The sequence below is a fragment of the Hemicordylus capensis genome, chromosome 4, assembly GCF_027244095.1.
Source record: "Hemicordylus capensis ecotype Gifberg chromosome 4, rHemCap1.1.pri, whole genome shotgun sequence".
In the NCBI taxonomy this organism is placed as follows: domain Eukaryota; kingdom Metazoa; phylum Chordata; class Lepidosauria; order Squamata; family Cordylidae; genus Hemicordylus; species Hemicordylus capensis.
Genome location: NC_069660.1, coordinates 120802572 through 120823108, shown reverse-complemented (window position 1 = coordinate 120823108; position 20537 = coordinate 120802572). Strand labels below are relative to the sequence as shown.

Genomic DNA, 20537 nt, shown 5'->3' with positions numbered 1-20537 from the left:
CAGACCCTCAGCTATAAGCTTATATGTTTTTTTAAACTAGCTGAGATCTCACGGCAACAATTTCTACACCCCATGCATTTCTCTACTTGAGTGATGGTATGGTTTCTCAAAGTCATGCAGAAGGAAGCAGTCTCATATTATGGGAAGCACTCCCCTCTCTTTGGGGAAAGCTCGACTATAGGATGCTCAAAATATTTTGAATGCTCTTCAGTTATGCTGTGCTGTGGTGACTAAAGGCAGTAGAACTGGGAGAAAAATAGAACAGTCTGAGAAAATATTGCAGGGTTGCTTTTTTGCTTTTTTTAAAAAGTGGAGCTAAGTTCTAGCTAATTTTGTATTCGTTATACTGAAACCTATTAGCATTCAGAAATGTTTATTTTATAAGAAATACTATTCAGATGAATCCATTCTGTGGTTAAATACACATTTTACAGGACTAAACATTAGGAACTATAAAAGATTCCTATATTTTGAACAGGTTCCTATACAGGTACTTTAGCTCATACATTTAGTTCATACATATAGTCATGGCTATAACGTACTCACCATAACCTCGGTGTCTCTTGGCCTCAACTGCAGAGGGAGATGATAGTGACTGGCTTTACATTGTGGTTGTAAGGTACAGCAAGGCAACCTTTCAAAAGTACTATACAGAAGATTTTATTGCAACATAACATACCTTTTCATAGGACCGTGAAGAGGAATTCTTATTCCATTTTTCAGTCATCTGTATTTTTTAGAATGTAAACACTTTGTACTTATCCATTATTTTGCTTTGTGACAGATTTGAAATACTGGAAATATTACTTTTATCATGAATTATCTGTTCATTGTTCAGCACAAAAAAGGCCATTAAGCTGGGCATCAAGACCACTATTATCCATAGAAAATAAAAGTAGACACAGATTGAGGAGCAGTAGTATATAGTCCATGTTTTGCGTGCAAGGTAGTTTCATGCCACATTTCCAGTCAAGGGATATGAGAAGGTGCTGCTAGTAGGATCTTCTCAGTCCACTATGCTGTTTTTGGCATGAAGGGTGAATGCCTAGGCCACATGGTGACTCTCTCAGCTCTGCCCATCCTATACACACACACACACACACACACACACACACACACACACACACGGTCACCTGTGCTACATTGACTGAAGAGCCCTGTAGATCATGTACCCATATCCACGATGACATGACACGAGTATTACTAAGGTGCTTTGAGTATCTTTGTCCACTCAATAAATTGAGATGTTTCAGAACCCTTAAATATTTGAATCAGCACTAATATCAAGTGTAACATGTCTCTGTCTTAAGTAGAAAAACCTAATTCCCTTTGATATGAATGTAAAATCACATTTTATCACATAAATACCATAATACTCTTAGCATGAAGACCGACTTGAAAGGGGACTCTCTAAAACAACCTTGGTTTATAAAAATTGGCAGAAACTCTTGCCTGGCCCCTTTCATTTTGATGGGGTTACAGTGGGTTGTTATGACAAGTTGAAAGGTCTTGAAGCTTTCGTTTTGAACCCACAGGTGTTCTTTGTAGGGTCTATTTTTTAATAAAGAGTATTATTTGTTTTTTAAATTAGCTCATATTGTGAGTTACCACATCTGTGCTATGTGGTAATGAAACCCAGGGGGAGGTCACAGCAGGAGGGGGGACTTACACATGAAGAAAACATCTGGATATTGCTTTGAGATTCACTTGCAGCTTCTTATATTTTATTAAGCAGCAAAGAAACTTGTGTGCCATGTTCAAATGCAGCACCCAGAAAAACACACAAGCAGAAAAGCCTAGCTATGGACAAATATGCTTTATCCCCAATGGATTTGGGGATGGTCAGCAGGCTATTCATAAAACAACATCTGTTCTAAAGGATTTCCTTGGTAAGTAATGTGACATGATAAAAGGTTGAAAAAAAATTGCTTTTATAGGATGCTAATATATACCATATTGAGGCATCATCGTGTTCCTTGGCAATAATTACTTGAGTGGCTCCATATTTCAATTTAGGTAAAGGTGCCTCTGAAGGAAGTGCTTGTACCCGTTTACAGGCCATGCAAATTGATCTCTCCACTTTTACTTGTCTAGTTTTTAAGGAGAAATGATATACAGGCTTGAATGAAAGGAGCTGCACGTGCAAGGGCAATGTAGAGTGGTTTTAAGGGCAATTCCTACATCTAGTTCAGGAATAAGATAGACAACCCCTGCTCCATCTTCCTTACCTCCCCAAACTGGCAGTAGATTTAACCTTCAGGAGTCTCCTTGGCTAGATATACAGGTCATCCTAAAAAGAGCTGAAACTTCATACAACAGTTGCCTCAGGGGGTAATGCTGACGACTAAATATTTAGGAACTATCCCATTAAGAGATCAAAGCAAGCACTTGAAGTGGAGTCAGCTGACTATCCTACAGCTAGAAGACAGCTGCAGCAGAGTACGTTTAGAGCTTAGTACACTTGTAAAGGATGTGTTTATTGGATTACAGCTTGTGGGTAACATATGGGAAGGTGTCATTGGCTAGATCACCATTTTCTTGATATTCAGCTTTTTCTGAAAATATGAGACAGCAACACACTAGTGTGTTCAGGATTGCAGATCGTCTCAGTCAGTCTTCATTAGTACATCCAATGGCCTGAATTACAAGAATAAAATCATTTAGAATTAACAACTTCAGATCGTGAAAGAGAGCTTCAATCAGGACCATAGCAGCTACCATCACCTAGAGCACCTGTCAGGCCTGTGCTGGTAACTGGGGCTGCTTCATTGCCATTTCAAATAGACCTCCATCAACACAAGCTGGGATTGGATTGGCTAAGGCAACATGCTGTTAGCTAGTAAATCAGAGTGTGCTACAACCACTCAAGCCCAACAGTCCTAGTTCCAACCTAGCTGCTTTCCAGAACCCTCAGTCAACTTTGGTACCCCTCCTTTGGCCCTGCTCCTGCTACTTATCTGCTGCTCTTATAAAATGAATCCCTAGCATTGCTTGGCCTATGGTTTCATTTCTGACACAGCCATCTCATTGCTTTGACTACCTCAGTTTAATACATATTTCAGTCATAGGAACACAGGAAGCTGCCTTCTACCAAGTCAGCTCATTGGTTCATCTAGCTCAGTATTGTCTACATAGAGTGGCAGCGGCTTCTTCAAGGTTACAGGCAGGAATCTCTCTCGGAGAGCCCTATCTTGGAGATGTCAGGGAAGGAACTTCGGAACTTGTGCATGCAAGTGCTCTTCACAGAGCAGCCCCATCTCCTAAGGGTAATACCTTACAGTGCTCACATGTAGTCTCCCATTCATATGCAAACTAGGGTAGACCCTGCTTAGGAAAGAAGGAAATTCATGAATCTCTTGCTGTTCAGATGCTCTCTCTACAGGCAGCCCTGATACGACTCATTCACCCACCTAAATTTTAATAATGACATCAGGCTTTCCCTGAAACACTGTCCCACCTTTTTAAATGTTTCCGGTGAAGGTTTCCCCTGCACAGAATGTAAAGCCCTATTCTTCTACTGGAGGCATACTAAATTGCACAAAGGTTATGGAATTATGATGAAACGTACTTCTCCTGCCATGTTTATAGCTTTAGGCTCAGTTGTCTGTATGCTTATATTGATTGCAGTTATTGTGAATGTTTACAAAGACATTTAAAAAGAAGAAGAAAAAGGCACCAGACTGTGCTCCCCCTTTCCCAATGGGTATTTTATTTTATATGTCATTTGCATCAGGTAATCAACTGAAACACTTCAACAACAGAAAGCTCTTAGCAAAGTTAAGAAATATGAAGCAATTATCTCAAACAGATGTGACAAAATGGTTTCAAATTTGGGAGAGTATTGCACAACTGAATCAGTATGTGAAGAAAGGAAAACAGAGGAGTGAGCATCTTCTAACATGGATTGTGAGGAAAAAAGGCACTATTTAGCTGTGTATATTTAAACAAAATAATGAGGCACAATCCATGTTCTCAAAGTTACATTCGACACTGCTTCTGAAATGCTCACCGATCCGACTAATACAGAAGCAACAGATTTGTTTCCTAAAACTTGAGTATTGGAGAAATACAAGCATCTAAACAGACTTATAGCAAACCTGCTATAAAAATCTTTACAAGGGCCTCCATTTATAAATAAGTGCCACAAAAGGTTACATAGCTGCATGGACTCAAAATAGGATATATCTAGGCAACTGATCATTGATTACACACTCTCTAGTCTGCTCTCCAGTAGTCACAAAATGCTCCACTTTTAAAGAGCTAAGTTGGCAGTGCACATGGTACAGGCTCTTCAGTGTGCTCTGTCTGCAGCATAGCTTAGGTATCATATATCATTCCTCACACAAAATGCTTCCAACACCACATTATATCAAAGGAGAGATGGGTATAACTGGACCCATTTCAGCTGCAATCCTAGGCATGTTTACTTGAAAGTAAGTCCTAATGAAATCAGTGGGGTTTTATTCCAATATATGGCATTAGGGTCAGAGAGTGAGAGTTTTGAACACAGGCAAATGTTTATGATGAGAATGCAGTGACAGCTGCTCTGCTCATATTTAGAAATGCAAAATAATATCTAAGAAGATGCAATCCAGATTCCATGAAAGACTACTTTCCCTTTTGCTACATTTCAGAAGTGATAATACATTTAACTCCCATTTTAAACTAAGATACACTGACTTAGAGTGGGGGGAAATCTGTTTAAGAGTACACAGTATTTAAAACAGCCCACACTGTGCATTCCGAAGCACTTGTTTGCTACAATTCTGAAAGTCTAAAATCTTCCTGCTTTAGTTTAAGTGGATAACCTTTCACTTTGTATGTAAGTGTTGCCAAAAAATACCAATAACTAGAAATTGCAACACACACTGATTTGTTCTTAAATACATGTTTTTATAACTAGATTTGCATAATATGATTTTCGAAGCAGAAGATAAAAAGTCAGTGAATCTGTATCATTTGATCATTCTACAAAACTTCTTTAAAAAGGAGAAGTATGATCAGGTTTTGGGTATCAACAGGGATACCCAACCCAGTCAAAAATGACCAACACCTTGGCCTGTGGAGTAAACAAACATACATGCAGACAGTGCAACAATGCAAGGTCTCCATGTTTTCATTCCAATTTCACAGCCACATCTCTTGCAAATGCATGTTCTTGTTCATTTCGATGAAGAAACCAGAGATCTGCAGCCTCCATTCACATGAATGGAGCTGCCTTTGCTGGCAGGAGAGGGACATGTGCATATGAAGCTTTCACTTGTAATCATTAACAGGGTTGGGGAAAGTGCTGTTACACCAGGAATGCTACACTAGATAAATGGTAAGATATTTAGGATCTGGATACTACCTAACAAATCTGTGAAATACCACATTAAAAATAGCACTTTCCCAAACCAAAGTTTGGGATTTGTCAAATAATTTACATTCCTTAAGCCACCTATTCAAATACTCCCACTATCTGTACTTCTTAATACATGCCTTAAATATTTAAATGAGATCAGTCCTATTGATTAATAATCAGATTGTAGACTGCATTTCTAAAGAACTGTACTTTATATGACCAGTACACATTGTATTCAGGTTTACATCTACCTGGAGACCCAGAGCAAACAAGCTAATCAATCAAAATTTCCCTACCCCTGAAGTCCAAGGGGAAAAAAAATTAATCTGTAGTAGTAATTGAGCTGTAGTAGTAATGCAGAACTTCAACCATCCTGACATCATCTTAAAGTCCAACTCTACTAATAATGGAATGTTCCATAAACTGGTGTTGCTGACAACTTCATCTTTCAGAAGGTGGAAGGAAGAACATTATTTTCTGTGCTGATCAAACCGCACTTGGAATACTGTGTTCAATTCTGGGTCCTGCATTTTAAGGACATTGGATTGGGTTCAGAGGAGGGCAACAGATGATGAAGGGTCTGGAAACCAAGTCCTATGAGAAACAATTAAAGGAAGTGGGTATGTTTACTCTGGAGAAAGGAAGTCTAAAGAGAGATATGACAGCTATCTTCAAGTCTCTGCATTGAAATAGGTGAACCAAGTCCTATTAATTTAAATGACTAACTTAGTCCTGCCCAATGGGTTGAAATTATAAGGAAGCAGATTCAAGCTAGCCATTATGACAAAAGAAGCAACCTGCCTAAAAGGAGGCTGTTGGTTCGAATCCCCGCTGGTGTGTTTTCCAAAATATGGGAAACCCCTATATCAGGCAGCAAAGATATAGGAAGGTGCTGAAAGGCATCATCTCATACTCCATGGGAGATGGCAATGGTAAACTCCTCCTGTATTCTACCAAGAAAACCACATGGCTCTGTGGTTGCCAGGAGTCGAAACTGACTCAATGGCACAACCTAACCTAACCTAAGTCTACTTTGCACAGTGGAGGTTTACAGATAAAGGCTGGACAGCCATCTGACAGAGATGCTATAGCAAATTCCTGCAGTTAACAGGGCTTGAACTAGAAGACCTTCAAAGTCTCTTCCAACGCTAAAATTATGTGGTCCAGCAACTACTTTGGGCTTAAAAGATCCATACCCTAGATTTCTAATTAACTATGAACCTATCTGGCCACCTAGGAACACAATTCTCTCAGCTTTTGGTTCTCCCCTCCATCTTTTCTTTACAAATTCAAACACTGTTTTCAGAAGGGTATATTCAGGGCTTTGTATTAAGAAAACAAGGGGTAGGACTCAACCCCATATACTGCATGAACAAAACAGTTATGCTCATACACTGGGAGATGGAAAAAAAAATCCTTTTGATGGCAGCTATTTGTGCCTTTAAAGGATGCTGCTGCATCACACCCAGACCTTGAAAGGACCCGTCTCTTGAACAAAAGAGCTCAGAAGTCTGCATAGGAGCAGAGTATCCACTCACACTGGTTTAGATCTCAGTGAATTTTCTAAACATTGCAAATAGCGAATACTGGGAATAGACCAGAGAATTTTAGCTGCAGATGAATAAGAAGCTGTTTAGTACATCAGAGTCCTGACTAGCATAGCTGATACTGAGAATCAAGAAAATATATCAGAGACTCCAAAGCTTCTCTCGAAGGACAAGAAACTGACTTTAAATATTTTTGGTTCTTGTGTAGTGAAATAATGTACAAGTAGAGAACAAAACATCCTTGGGTGAATTCTTTTCTAAATGTTTAAATACTGTCAAGATAAGCAGACTATACAAGTCACATTTCCAGTTACTTCTGCAAACTTGCAAAAGTGTTTTAAGTGTTCAGATACCTGTATTTCAAATATGTAAACATTAACCCCTTTATTCAGTGCTTTCTTTTCAAAGTAGTTTAAAACAGCTTCAAGAACACTTGAGCAATTAGGAAAAGTACAGATAATTTAAGAAAGAGTTGTGTACTATGGGTCTAGATATGGTTTGCCTTGAAAAGATCATCATCCCTTTGCATTAAAGAAGTTTTCTACTTTCTGGCCACTATCTTTAACATTCCTGCAGCCTCCTATTCCATAATTCTACAACCCTTCATACAGCTAGTAAGAACCAAAGTATCATGAGAAACATTTTTTCCCCTCAGCCATTGTGGTGCCTATGATGCTGGCTCATGATGCAGAACGTAACACGAGAAACACCGTTTGTGACTTAGGATACCTAGAATGTGCGTTTCAAATGAGCACTTGGGAAACTTGAGGAAAGTGCTATTCTAGTTGTTCAATTATCTACTTGCTGCCTACTTTGTTTCCTATACTGACTGGATGTATTAAAAAAAATGAACCCCAAATCCATGTTTAGATAAAGTTTAAGATTTAATTAATATGCACATACTCCTTTTGGCTTTAGGGGCAAGCCCACAGTGGAAATCTTGCCAGGGATGGTAGTCAACTGCCTCCTGAATTCTGGCTGTGAGTCAGAGGATCCATACTGCAGACCTGAAAATCACTTAACACAATTATACTTTGTGTCTACCGACTAGCACTAACTCACTCCATGCTACACTGCCCCTTGTTCCTGAGGCTGAGTACCTTAAACTATCTTCTTACCACACAGGAATGGAACAATGCATACCACTACACAGCCTTCAGCCTGAACCATCAAGATTTTAGTTGTGCTCTGAGCACCAACACCTGAGGTTGAACACATTGGTTCACAAATTTGCTATATTTCAAGTAACCAGTTGGTCCTCCCTGTCCCAAATTTCATTTCCCCATATCTCATTCAGCTGGGACCAACGGCTACAATACACTCTGGCTCACAGTAACACAGTGAAAGAGCAAAGAATATAACAGATTGCCAGCTGAAAAGAGGAAACTGATAGGAAGGCAGTGCTATTTTTAAATCTCTACAAGGAAGGCAAATAAAGAACGTGGCAAATTAAAAGCTTTACTTAACAGTCTCATTACCCTTTTATAATAGGATCATGTTTTTGGCATCAAACATTCAGTTTATAGGCAACAGTCAACCTCTTTGTGTTTGTATAGCAGATATAATTTTGGTAAAGTATTCCCCTATCAATACTTCTACACTGCAGTCCTAACATCCTACCAAATGTAAATAGAATGTGAAGTGCAAAGCTTGAAATAAACTAAAAATAATCTTCAAATTTTAATACACATTAAAAAACAACTTGTGGTAAAACATGAGTAGCTCAGGAATTTTTAGAACTGCAAGTTTGCTTGATTTTAAAATAAAATAAAATGTGATGTCCAAGCATCTAAACAGTTGCTAAATAAGTACTATAAGGTGCTAATAATGGCAAATGCAAGTTTACTGAAAGTAACATAAGGCAGTTCCATGAACATATTGACATCAATTTCTTTGTATCTCTCTTGACCAGGTCACATGCTTCCATTTTCCTTTTCCTCTTAAGCATGATAAAAAGGATGCAGATTAAGTAATTTTCTGTAAAGAGGGCTTCTGGACAGACACACTGCATATTTAAAGTTGGTGAGGTCACTGAAGTACATTTCAGTGATGTCCTAGAGTCAACTCAAAACTGGAATTTGAGCAGCAGATTGGATGGTTTTACTTCACACACAACAAAACTGGTGCAAATGCACTTTAAACTAGTTACTTGTAACCTTTTGGTCCAAATACATAAAATATGCATTATATACAGCATTTTACTCCTTTTGCAAATGCAATGCTTTAAAACACATTATAAAGCACCTTAGTAAAAATATTCTACAGGTAAAAGTATCTAAGTAGGAAAACCCTAACCATACCACAACTCACTAGAGTCATAATATGGATTCACCAGTAGTTTTCTTTGAAGTACAAAGAATCCATGGAACAATGATGATACAGAATTCACTGTATGTTTTATATTGATGTACAGGCAAAAGCCAGCTTCGTAAGAGTTTCCTCAACATCTGTAGGAAGAACAGAGGGTATTAAAAGAACACAGCCTTGATTTTTAGCCTTTTGACAATATCACTATGAAATTTGAATTTTTAAACCCACTGATGACCATTCTAGCTTCTTAAAATGAAAACCCACATTTATAAATATGGGCACGTCCAGCTGCAGCATTTCTCAGCAGAACATGATTGAACATTCCAATGAATGTCATGTGATATGAATTCACAAGAACAAAACACAGATGTCAGCCAGTTATTAACATTATTCATAAGTGTATACAACCCAAATCTCCATGTTGAAGCTAGGGAACAAACAACTTCCTCTTCCCATGAGGTTAAGTAAAATAAGCTGTCCTATGAATCAAAAAGAGCATAAAGGGAAGCCTTTATGGTTTTAGCTACAATTGGTATGCGGTTAGTTTCTGTAAACAAATGTGTAGGCTTCTTCAGGTGTGGGGTGAGAACCTCATTGGAAAGTACTGAACAAATTGAAGCTTATACTTCTGCATTACCAACGTATCTAGTCAGCAGCCATCTTCTTCGAGCAATCCAGAGTTTACCCAAGAAGTGCCTTGGTTGGTGTATCAGCGATCTAAAAGTTGGGGCTGAGAACAGTAAGGATGTAGACAAAGGTTTAGTCCCCTAATCTAGCAGTATACACTGATTTTAGTTCGATTTAGGGTAGATCTTTTCATAGAAAAAGTTTTGTGCCAGAATATACAGTTCCCCATCTTTTTCCCGAACTGCATGTGCTCTGACAAACTGAAATTGTTCCAGTGCAAATTCATAGAACTCGTTTTCCATTTTCCATATTTCAGACTGCTGCAGCTTTGCAATGGTTTCTTTTGTGGGAAGTTTCTTCTCTGTAGTCTTCCTAAGGTGAGACTTCTTGCCTAAAAGCAACATATACACATATACAATCATAAGCTTACTTTAACTTATAACTCAAGTATTCCCAAAACACAGCCCAGAAGGGTTGTGTGCATGCATGCACACAAGGGTATTCTTTAATCAGCAGGCTGCTAAATGAGTACCATAACTTGACAAAACTTGGGCCAAGATTGATTAAGCTGCTGGGACCCAAGAGACTGGAAGCTCCAACGTTAAACATGAATGTATTTGCATTAGTGTGCTCTCATAGTGAGTACTCCCCTCATTGTTTAAATGGTTTAATTATTAAAAACATAAGGAAACATGTGCACAAAACTGCATATCCTCACATATCCATTTAAGTTGTTTTTTTCAATCATGATTAATGTCTATTTGGAAATTCAGTACAATTGATGATAAACTTAATAAGATACAAATGGCATAATGATTAGGAAAGCAGTTTGTTTCACAGAATTCACAGTAAACTCAGATTAGAGAGGGTTTTTGGAGTGTGTTTGTTTTTAAAAAGAAATTTTCTTACTGTGAATTCCTGTTCTTATAAACTCCTGGAGGACATTCTAGAACTGCCCTCCAAGAATCTAGGGAGAAATGACTGGGGTGGTATGGCTACTAGAGCCAGTCCCAAGGTTTTCTTGCACTCCACCCTAACCAAGAAACAGAACTCAGGGGCTATGCAGATGGGAGGAGGCTTGCTCATCAGTGTTTTGAATACACACCTTTTTACTTTCCTCAATGTAAATAAATGGCTTCCCTGAGATGAAATTTCTAAGCATGTGGTACCTATAATGGTCAGGGAAAAGCTTGCCTTCTAGCCCAGCCCTCTCTGGCAAGAATCTTGCAGGAGGGTACAACATGTGCAGATCACACAGAAAAGCAAGGTATATCCCAGAGCCCTTGCAATATGCAAGCCTTCCCTCTACATTCACACACCAGCCATCATGACTATATTGTTAGTTATATATTAAAATAAAGCGAAAATATTCTGTGCACATGTTATATCATCTAAAAAGGTGGGCAACACTCATTCCTACTCCACCTTTACACTGGATGCTGGTTCAACATTCTATTTATATAGAGAAAGTCTAGCTGCAACCATGAACGAAATCCAGCATCTTCTGAGATGTGGCAAGAGGAGCACATATAGGCAATAATTTAAGTTTGTAGGGTTGTTTTCCCAGTCATTTTTACTGTAAATATAGGAAGGACGATCCCTTGCAGAAAAATATGGAGTCCGACTCTAAGATCAGTTTGGCCCACTGAGATTTCTCATACAAGGCAAAAAGCTCTTCCTCTCTTTTTCTTCCAGCAACAGACTCCTCTGTGCAAGTAAAACTTCTGGTTGGTGTTTGGAGCTCAAGGAGAGTTCTTCATGCTTCACTGACTTCTCAACTACATTGAGGAAATCAGTGGAGAAAGCATGAATGCACTGTGCAAGCACACAAAGGGAAACTAGAAATGGGTACTGGCAGGGCTACTACGAAGTAGGCTAAAGCAGGCCATTTCAGATGTCAGATTGCTGGCCAGTTCTCAAGGGTGGCACTGCAGCCTATTCAGCAGCTTCCCTCATGGATTCCTTGCAGAAGTGAAAATGGCACCACATCGCTTCTCCTTTCACCGAACAGACAGGAAGGAAGGGAGGGAGGGAGGGAACGATTTTAACAGAAAAGGAAGGAAGGGGGCACCGTTTGGTGGTCTGCTTCAGGCAGCAAAATCACATGGCCAGCATTGTATGTACTTATGGGTAGTCAACCTCTGGAATTACAAAAAAACTGAACCACTGTCTCAGGAAATACCTGTACGATAGAGTTCTGTAGCACCCCTGAAGAAACGGGGCAAAGCTGCCTCCAGCAACATAATAAAGTCCTCAAGTTCTTCAGTAACTCCCACTAGGAAATATTCATTAATCAAGTTGTATTTGGCTTGTTCCAAAGCCCATCTGCTTCCCACATTCCTAAAACGATAAAAAGTAATTACAGGAAGGTTTTGATGTCTGCCAAGAATTTTGGTTCCCTTCATTTAGATATTCTCACACCAGGCTAAAAGAATGACTTCGCTGTTATCTTTGCACAGGCAAGAAAACAAAGTTTCAGCCACACACATTTTTAATTTCCTTCACTTTTTTCCCTGCTCCCCACTTTTTGCTCTCTTCATTGCCTAGGTTAGATGTCAAAAGATTTACGGCTCTGATTTCTAGCTTCTTGATAACACTAATGCCTTTTTCAAGTGAGCTGAGCAACTATTCAATGCAGAAAGGTTTTGCTGTTGTAAAAGTGTGTTCAAAAATTGAAAGGCCTGTTTGAGCCAGGCACTAGTCTGCTGCAACAGATTTCAGAACTTTTGCATTTAGCAAGATCACTTTAATGAAGGGGCAAATGTGTCAGTTTTCTAGAAAAGTTAAGCATTCATAACGTCCCTTATACTTCACAAACACTTGCACATGCCCTAAACTGAAAAAGCAAATTGCGTAAGTAATTGTGTAGACATTTCTCTCCTCTACAAAACTACAGTGTAAGAAATGTGTTACACCTGAAATGGCCTCGAGACACAAAACACTGAGGATACTATTACCTGGAGAAAAGAATCCTTCATGTTCATTAATCCTTTTCTCCTACTGACAAATTAACTGTATTGACTGGAGTTACTGTATGATAAAACAACCTCCAAACTTCAATTTCCTGAATACTTTTAGAGAGGAAATGGTTTCACATTGTGATGGACATCCATCCATCCATATTTAATTATAGTTGCCATAAGTCTACTTCCCAAGCTAAAAGTGGCCATCTTTAGAGCACAAGTTGAATGTATTTTTCTTTATATAAAATGTTAACTATTTGAGTGATAAAACTATGGAATCTTTATTCAAACTATCAATTCATTAACAGAAGTTTAGAAAGGGAATACACAGTTTAAAATGTTCTGCTGCAGTGCGCAAGACAATGCTATTGTTTGGTACTGTTTGGAAAAATATCCCAAGGACACAGGCAATTAAGGTAAAGAGTGGTTCAGCCTAGTGATTTGTTCTGTGTGAAAATCTAAACTCTGCTCCATATTCTCTCTGGTTATATACAGTTCACATTGATAATGCATCTGATCAGCAACTTAAGCCAACTTCATCTTCTTACCAGCATTCAGAGCTGTGGCCACAGAAGAATGGAATTTGAAGCCAGAGTTTCTCTGGGGCACAATCTGAGCCTCCAGCTGCTACACATTCATCAAAGGTCTGGAACAAAGACAAAAACTCAAGAGTTAGCTATAAATTTCCATCTTACATATCAAACATCTTAATGTGGTTATATTACTAAATGAGCTTGGGTTTCAAGTACATTGCTTTACAATAGCTTACAAAAAGGCTCATTTCCACAATTGTGCCTGGATGTGGCAATCATGATTTTGAATCCATCTGCATTTACGCCCAATTTTTTGCACCATACATTGAGACAGTTGTCCTGTGAAGGCTGATGGTGAATGCAGAACTCAATGCATTATTTTTTTTTTGATAATCACTACTGCAGTGTGTAAAAAGCTGAGCCACATCCAGTTTTATGGATATCAGTACATCTGTGCATGGTTTGTCCAAATCCATTAGATCTATATTACAGCTTCCTAGATGTGTTCCTAATGCTGTCATTAGGAGTGAGGTGGGCCTTGGCTCTCTGGAAGCGGAATACTGGAAATGTATTTTTGCATCTTGGCTGAAATAAGTCTTTTCCCAATCTGGACTTGCACCCTTGGTATTAACTGATAATTTCAATTCTACTTGGAAGCAACTTGTTAAAACAAAATCCCAATATTATGGGTTTTCACCTGATATGCTTATTAGTTTGGGCCACGACCGCGCTAGGAAGCTGATCAAACAACGAATTTCTGACACCGATTTACAGCTTGAAGTTGCTAAAAACCCAAAAGGTTTATACCTTGGAGATCAGCTTTTCAGCACGAAACCTGCTGCATATTTAAATAATATCACCTTTTCTAAGTTCAGGTGGGCGCTATCTTTAGCTCCCTACAGTGGTGCTTTATGGGCGGTTCAGGGGGGGTTCCTTATCCATCCCGACTTTGTCCTTGTGGGTCTGGTGATATTGAGACTACTGAACATGTTATCTTATATTGTGACCTCTATAAGAATGACCGTTCAACTCTTATTTTGCCTTATTTTGTGACGTTTCCTGGTCACTCAGATGAATTTATCTTAAAAATTTAATTTTTATATTAAATTTATAATTAAATTAAATTTTAATTATAAGTACAACAACTCAGTGGCTAAATTGTTACATTTTATGTAAATTATGTTCTGCTGTGTGTGATAATGCTTCTGGTCAATGACTGAAATAAAAATGACTGCATGGTTTCTGTGGCTACAAAATGTGACTTCAAATGGACTATGTGCGAAAAAGGTCGTGGATATGTATCAGTTTTAAAAAACATTTTAATTACCTTATGTTAGGAGGCCTGAAAATACAGATGTCTTACAAATTTACAGACATGGGCTGATATCCTAAGCCTGCACCCGTGCTGTGGAATACCGCAGCATGCGTGCTCATTGAGGTAGTGTGCTAATAATTTTGCCAACTTCCCCCTTCAGCCCTGAGCCAAGGGCTGAAATGTGAGAATGAGCAGCCAAGAGCAACCCCTCAAAAATGTGTCCTTGAGGGCTGCTCAATGCAAGCTATATTGTTTGTACCACAAGAGATCACTATAGTGATCTATGCAGGGACTATTACTGGCACAATACTGAGGAACACACTCCTGCCTGCAGTCCATCATGTGCAGTTTGTTTCTGGTTTCACTTTACCACCTGCAGACTGACCTGGTTGGTCACACAGTTAGTGTCAAATAATCTGCAGATTTCTCCAGTACAGATGCTGCTTATATAAGGAGCAACATGGGGGTTGGGAATGGATGTATAAGGAAAACCTGGCCTGTTGAAGGATTAATCCTTTGTATTTGCTCTATAAAATTAAAATGCTGGAGAACTGTTATCTATGCTTATGTTCTGCAGAACTCCAAGACACTAGTCAGGTTCAGATGTAGCATGGAACCTAGCTGAAGCCAAGTTCCACCCATAACTCAGTCCCAGGAGCGTGCAAGCACACACACACGAGCATCTACCAGTCCCATATGTACTGTATGCTTCACTTCTTGCCTATGGACAGATAGAAGATAAGTCACCTACTCAGTCACCTCTACTGCCCAAATTGTTATCTAATCTTTATACTACCTTGAATCAAATTCACTTTTGAAAAGCTGTGTTATCTACGTTTTCAGTATGTTTATGGTCTGCACTGTTAAGTCTAGCCCATCAACAAAGTTGCCAAGATGTTCTTTTACTTTTTTATCGCCTTGCTTTCGCCTACGGAGTCCAGGCCTGTAATCATCTCCAAAACGCAGAAAGTAATAGTAAGAAACCAGCCGTTCTATTGGATCTCTTATGACATTGATGTATATTGGTTTCTTTTTAACGCCAAATCTGAAACAGAAAGATAATCCAGTTGACAAATCAAAAGTGTTTCCTGTATGATTTAAAAGTAGATCTAGGGTCAAATTTGTTTCAAAAGATGATGCCATTTTGCCACATATAGAGATCAACAAGTAGGCAATAGTACGTTTGCTATTTAAGATGGAAGAAAGGTATATAGATTTCTTAGGTTTTGTATGTTTAAAAAAAGATCAAAGCAACATATCCAAATACATTTCACTTTGGTGAATTTTAAATATGCATGTTTAATATTTACACACATTCATTCAATTTATTTTGTCTAGCAAGTACAGTATTATCAACTGAAGTCCTATCTGAAACTTCTGCTTTGAACAGATGCAGTCTTTTAAAACTATACTTTGTAATAAAGAAGGTAATGCAGCTGGTGTGACTACAAAGACCAGATGAGGGGAAAGTATGAGGATTAAAGAACCGCTCAGAGATTGCTACTGCTTTCCTAAATTCTTGTTGCTATATAGAAATGATTAAGCTTCATACAAACTGGTAGGCTGATAAATGATTAAATATTGCTCCAATTCAACAGATCAGAATTCTTTGATTCAATGGTATTTCTCCAAATTCAATACTTCAATTTTTGGTTCTCATGTAACATTTCAAATATTTTTCACAACTACTTTGTGAATAACTAAGCAAAAGTAAAATAATCTAAGTGTACCAGTGACAATTATTTTATGTACATATTGCTGTACACACTAGCAACTTTGGTTGCCTTCTAAAGACAGACTTGTATTTACCTGCCGTTCCAATTATGTTCATGTTTACCAGTCTAGTGTAGAAACATCTGCACACCAACTTACCACTTTGTAGCCTGCAGACTAAATAAGCATGGTCTGCTGGCTGGATATGCCCCGTACTGCATATTGAGTATTGCTGATTTAGCAGAACAGAGTTAATTTCCTGTATCGTAAGAGCTACAAAGGGGTTTTTAAAATGGTTTTGATACACAGCAACTAACTTTTCCCCTTGTTTAAAAAGTGTAACATTCTGGTCAATTTTGTTGAAGTGTGAAATATAAGTCAGTTTAAAGGAATATGAACATGAACTACAAAAAATATCTAACACCACAAGCCTGGAATCTAGGACTTCAAAAAGGTGGGGAGGGCCTTCTGAAATATGGTTTGCCAATCCTATTGTACTACAATATTTATGATTATTTTAAACTTGTTTAATTGTTATTCATATTGTTTTATTGTGTTGGAAGCTGCCTCAAGATATATGGGAGACAGCTATTTGAACACGTACCTACTAGGTTCAAAGCTCCCAGTACAGGGCTCACTGGGGAAGGAAATGAGACAAGGCAAGGTAAAGCCAGTTCCACAGGTCTCCTCTCTTTCCCTCAGCAGTGGTGACAGCTGTGTAGTTTGGAAGAGAGAAATGCTACCACCAAGGTAAGAGGTGAAGTGGAGTTTGGTCCCAAAATCATGTGCCACAAGAATGTGTCATGCCCCACTATGAGAACCTGCCAAGAGTGGCTCAGCACAGTCCAATATATACCTTTTCTTGTCCATGGTGGATTTCGCTGGATGGATACTGTCAGAGTCTTAAGAAGGGTGGAACAAGTTCTTCCAAATGCTTTGTACACACAATTAACATAACAAGGGCCCAAAACCCGTTGGCACTACTCTAAGATAAACAGTCTGTTTCAAGGGAAGCATTATTCTATGACAGTAGCAGTAACACTCAGTAGAACACAACAAATTAAAAAGGAGTCAATGAGACAGCAACAATATGAAACTCCTTTTAAATCAATGGTGGTGTTGTCCTATCCTCTTAGTTCGATTTTTAAAATATTCTCCTACTGCTGTTATAAAAACTTTTGAAATTCAATGTAATTTCATGAGCATATAGTAACAAAACATTATGCCAGAGTTTATTATGGAGGATGCATCTTTGCTGAAGGATTTTAAACTCCTCAACTATAGGAACATACCAAAAGTTACTCTTGTCTACTGCCAAGAGCAAGCATAGCACTCAATATATTATTTTAATAATGAAAACTACAAATATAAGAAAGCAAGCTGTTTCAGGGAGAAAAATAAATCATTTAGGTGAAAGGGTAACAAACAGAAAACACAAGGATAATGCAGCCCTGGAGGAAAATATGCATATGAAGGAAATCTGTGAAATTGCTTAGCTGCCTTTCTTGAGGTAAAAACGATTATTTTAGACTGAAAAGTTACAGAATGTACAAAACGTTTTAAGCTTTATTCTATGAATAATGTATAGGACAAGTAACACTTACCTAGCTGTTCGCAAGGTTATTATTTCATTAGGTATTCAACACAAGAGGTTTATTAATATAGCATTCTTGCATTTTTGAGTTTAGAGGAAGCAATGCAATTTTATGCTTAGATTTCTATTTTTTGAGATTGAAGTTCAGGAGCCATTTCTTTTTTCTTTGAATGCTGAAACATTTCACCTGCTGTTGTAGCCTTCAGCACTCTTTACCTGATAATATCTTGTGCATATAAGGATAGGCAAATACACATTATGAAGCTACTGGTGTTCCCACTTTATTTTCTTCATGTTTATCTTGAATTGAAGATAAACATTAAACTGCATTTGTTGCAACAGACTAAAAAGTCATACACGCCTTTTTAGATTAACTTTGGAAGCTACTGTTACTCCCAGACTAGTGTCGGTTAAGCAATGGAGAATAAAGGGAGGGGGCATATGTTCTGAGGGTTTCAATGGAGGAAAAACTCCACCGTGTTCAACCCACACACATAATGCTTGTAATGAATTTTCATTGTAAGGGCACGTACAATCTCTGTAAACTACATATGATTATGCTATCATGCATTCTTTACTTACATCAGGACTCTAGACTACTGTGATGCATTGTGTGGGGCTGTCTGTGCGTTCAGAAGCTTCAACTGGAGACAGTTTTGTTCAGTATGTTTCTCCACTAATGTCAGGCAATTCCTCCTGTCTGCCAGTCCATTTCTGGGCACCATTCAAAGTGCTGGTTGTTACCCTTACAAGTCCTAAATGGCTTGGGACCAGGGCATTTAAAGCACCATCTCCTCTTACATAGTCCTGCCTGGCCAATAAGATCAGCAGAAGAGGCCTTGCTTCATGCCTCACCTCCATCTGAAGTATGGCTAGTAGATACATGGAAGCAAGTCTTTTCTGGCCTATGGGAGATCCATTTGGCTCTTTCCCTTATGCTGTTTTAGCAGAAGGTCAATATCATTTTTTCATTAATCTTTTGACATGGGGCATGTGTTTTTACCTCTCTTGCAATCTTGAAAATTTTCTTCTACAATGCTTTTTATGCTAAGTTGTTTTAAAAAATTACTGTAACTTGATGTTTACTATTTTGCTGTAAGCTAGTATCTGAGAATGGGAGAAGAAGAAATATGTTTTAAAAGTTCAATTAAATAGGACCATGCTGGGGGTATGTGGATTCCCTGTTGATCTGTCTTGCAGACAAGGAACATTGCCTGTGGAATGCAGACAGTGCATGGTCATGATGAACCCCTGCAATTCAGTGCACCTGCTTTTGGGATTGCTAGACTATTCAGAGCCTGGCCTATAGTCTACCCCATGGGGACATACATTCAGCTATAAAAAGTTGCCATTGTTTACAACACAGTATGCCTGAACAGATATCAATTGACATCAGTCTTCCCTCTAAGGTGTGTGCATGCACAAAAGGTTTTTTATGTCCACTCAGACTGAATCATGAAGGCCCCACTCTGAAAATACATGTGCACACAATGCTTTTATACTGCTGCCCAGAGCAAAACTTATTCCTCACACAGATGAAAAAAATTAGAGAGAACACTGATTGACATTCATTTTGGGGTTCTTCCTCCATCCCCTTGAAGTGTTGGGAACCAATCTAACTGATCCAGGTACTAACACAGAAAACCAACTCCTATAGCAGCAAGTTCCTTTTTAAAGGAAATCCTCTCTGAAGTAGTACGACAACAGCCTTAAAAGTAACATATTTACTAAAAAGGGCAACAAATTATTGCATTTGGTATGCTAATTCTTAAAAGGTTCAAAATACTGGTTGGTATGCTTGTTAGATAAAAGCACTAAAAACGGACACTTCGTTCTTTTTAATTTTTGTGCCCTGCTGAATTGTGTGCTGAGCGGATCACATCCATCTTGGCTAGTGTTTTATACCAAGGAGGCAGCTAGCAAGGGGGGGGGGGGTGCGCTGAAGACTCTAGTAGAATTATCCTAACTCGAGCTGTTCCACTTGTATGGTGGAGGAGAAACAGGCCAGCCCATCGGACGTGGGATTTTTTAAAAAATGAAAACCACCGAGCAAGCCTCTGGGAGGGCAGATGGTCACTGCCCAGGCCTGGGGAAGGGGTGGCACCAACAGAGTTGTATCATTTGAAAAATATAAAGGATTTCATGAGAATACTTTTAACAACGGAACAAAAAAAGTCAACTGATAAAAATCTTGCTTAGCAGCAAATCATATGAGAGATCATATGCATACACACAATTATATATTCTGTTTGGCCTATGGCTGCAGTAAAAGTAAACAAACAAACAAACAAACAATTATATACTCGTTGCCTCCCACAGCAGATAAAACATTAATTCAGGAAGTATGATTTCTAAGACCTTAGTCTCTAAGACATGCCAATAAGAAGAGAAGGTGCATGTCCAATAGAAAGAGTTTATTCCAAAACCATCCAAATAAAAAGTCAACAACTTGAAGGGTGGAAGCGATATAGCTATACTAAAAGAAAATGGGTGTTCAAAATTTATACAATGCCATTTCTAAACCTGACCATTAGAGGGCAGTAAAATCTAAAGTGAGATTACCATTGTAATCTACTTGAGCTATGAAAATT

General features: G+C 38.5%; 1 protein-coding gene across 5 annotated transcripts in view; it reads right to left on the bottom strand.

The window, feature by feature from the left end:
- Positions 1-3681: 3681 nt before the first annotated feature.
- HS2ST1 (heparan sulfate 2-O-sulfotransferase 1) overlaps positions 3682-20537 on the bottom strand; it is a 157933-nt gene continuing 141077 nt past the window's right edge. For 4 of the 5 annotated variants that reach the window (XM_053244923.1, XM_053244926.1, XM_053244924.1 and 1 more), the window contains 4 exons: positions 15546-15684; positions 13340-13437; positions 12011-12168; positions 3682-10219 (listed from right to left, as the gene is read on the bottom strand). In XM_053244923.1, coding sequence (XP_053100898.1) covers positions 9993-10219; positions 12011-12168; positions 13340-13437; positions 15546-15684 — 622 coding nt within the window. In that variant the 3' untranslated portion in view covers positions 3682-9992. The remainder of the gene's footprint in view (positions 10220-12010; positions 12169-13339; positions 13438-15545; positions 15685-20537) is intronic. The other variant, XR_008306030.1, reaches the window with a different exon arrangement.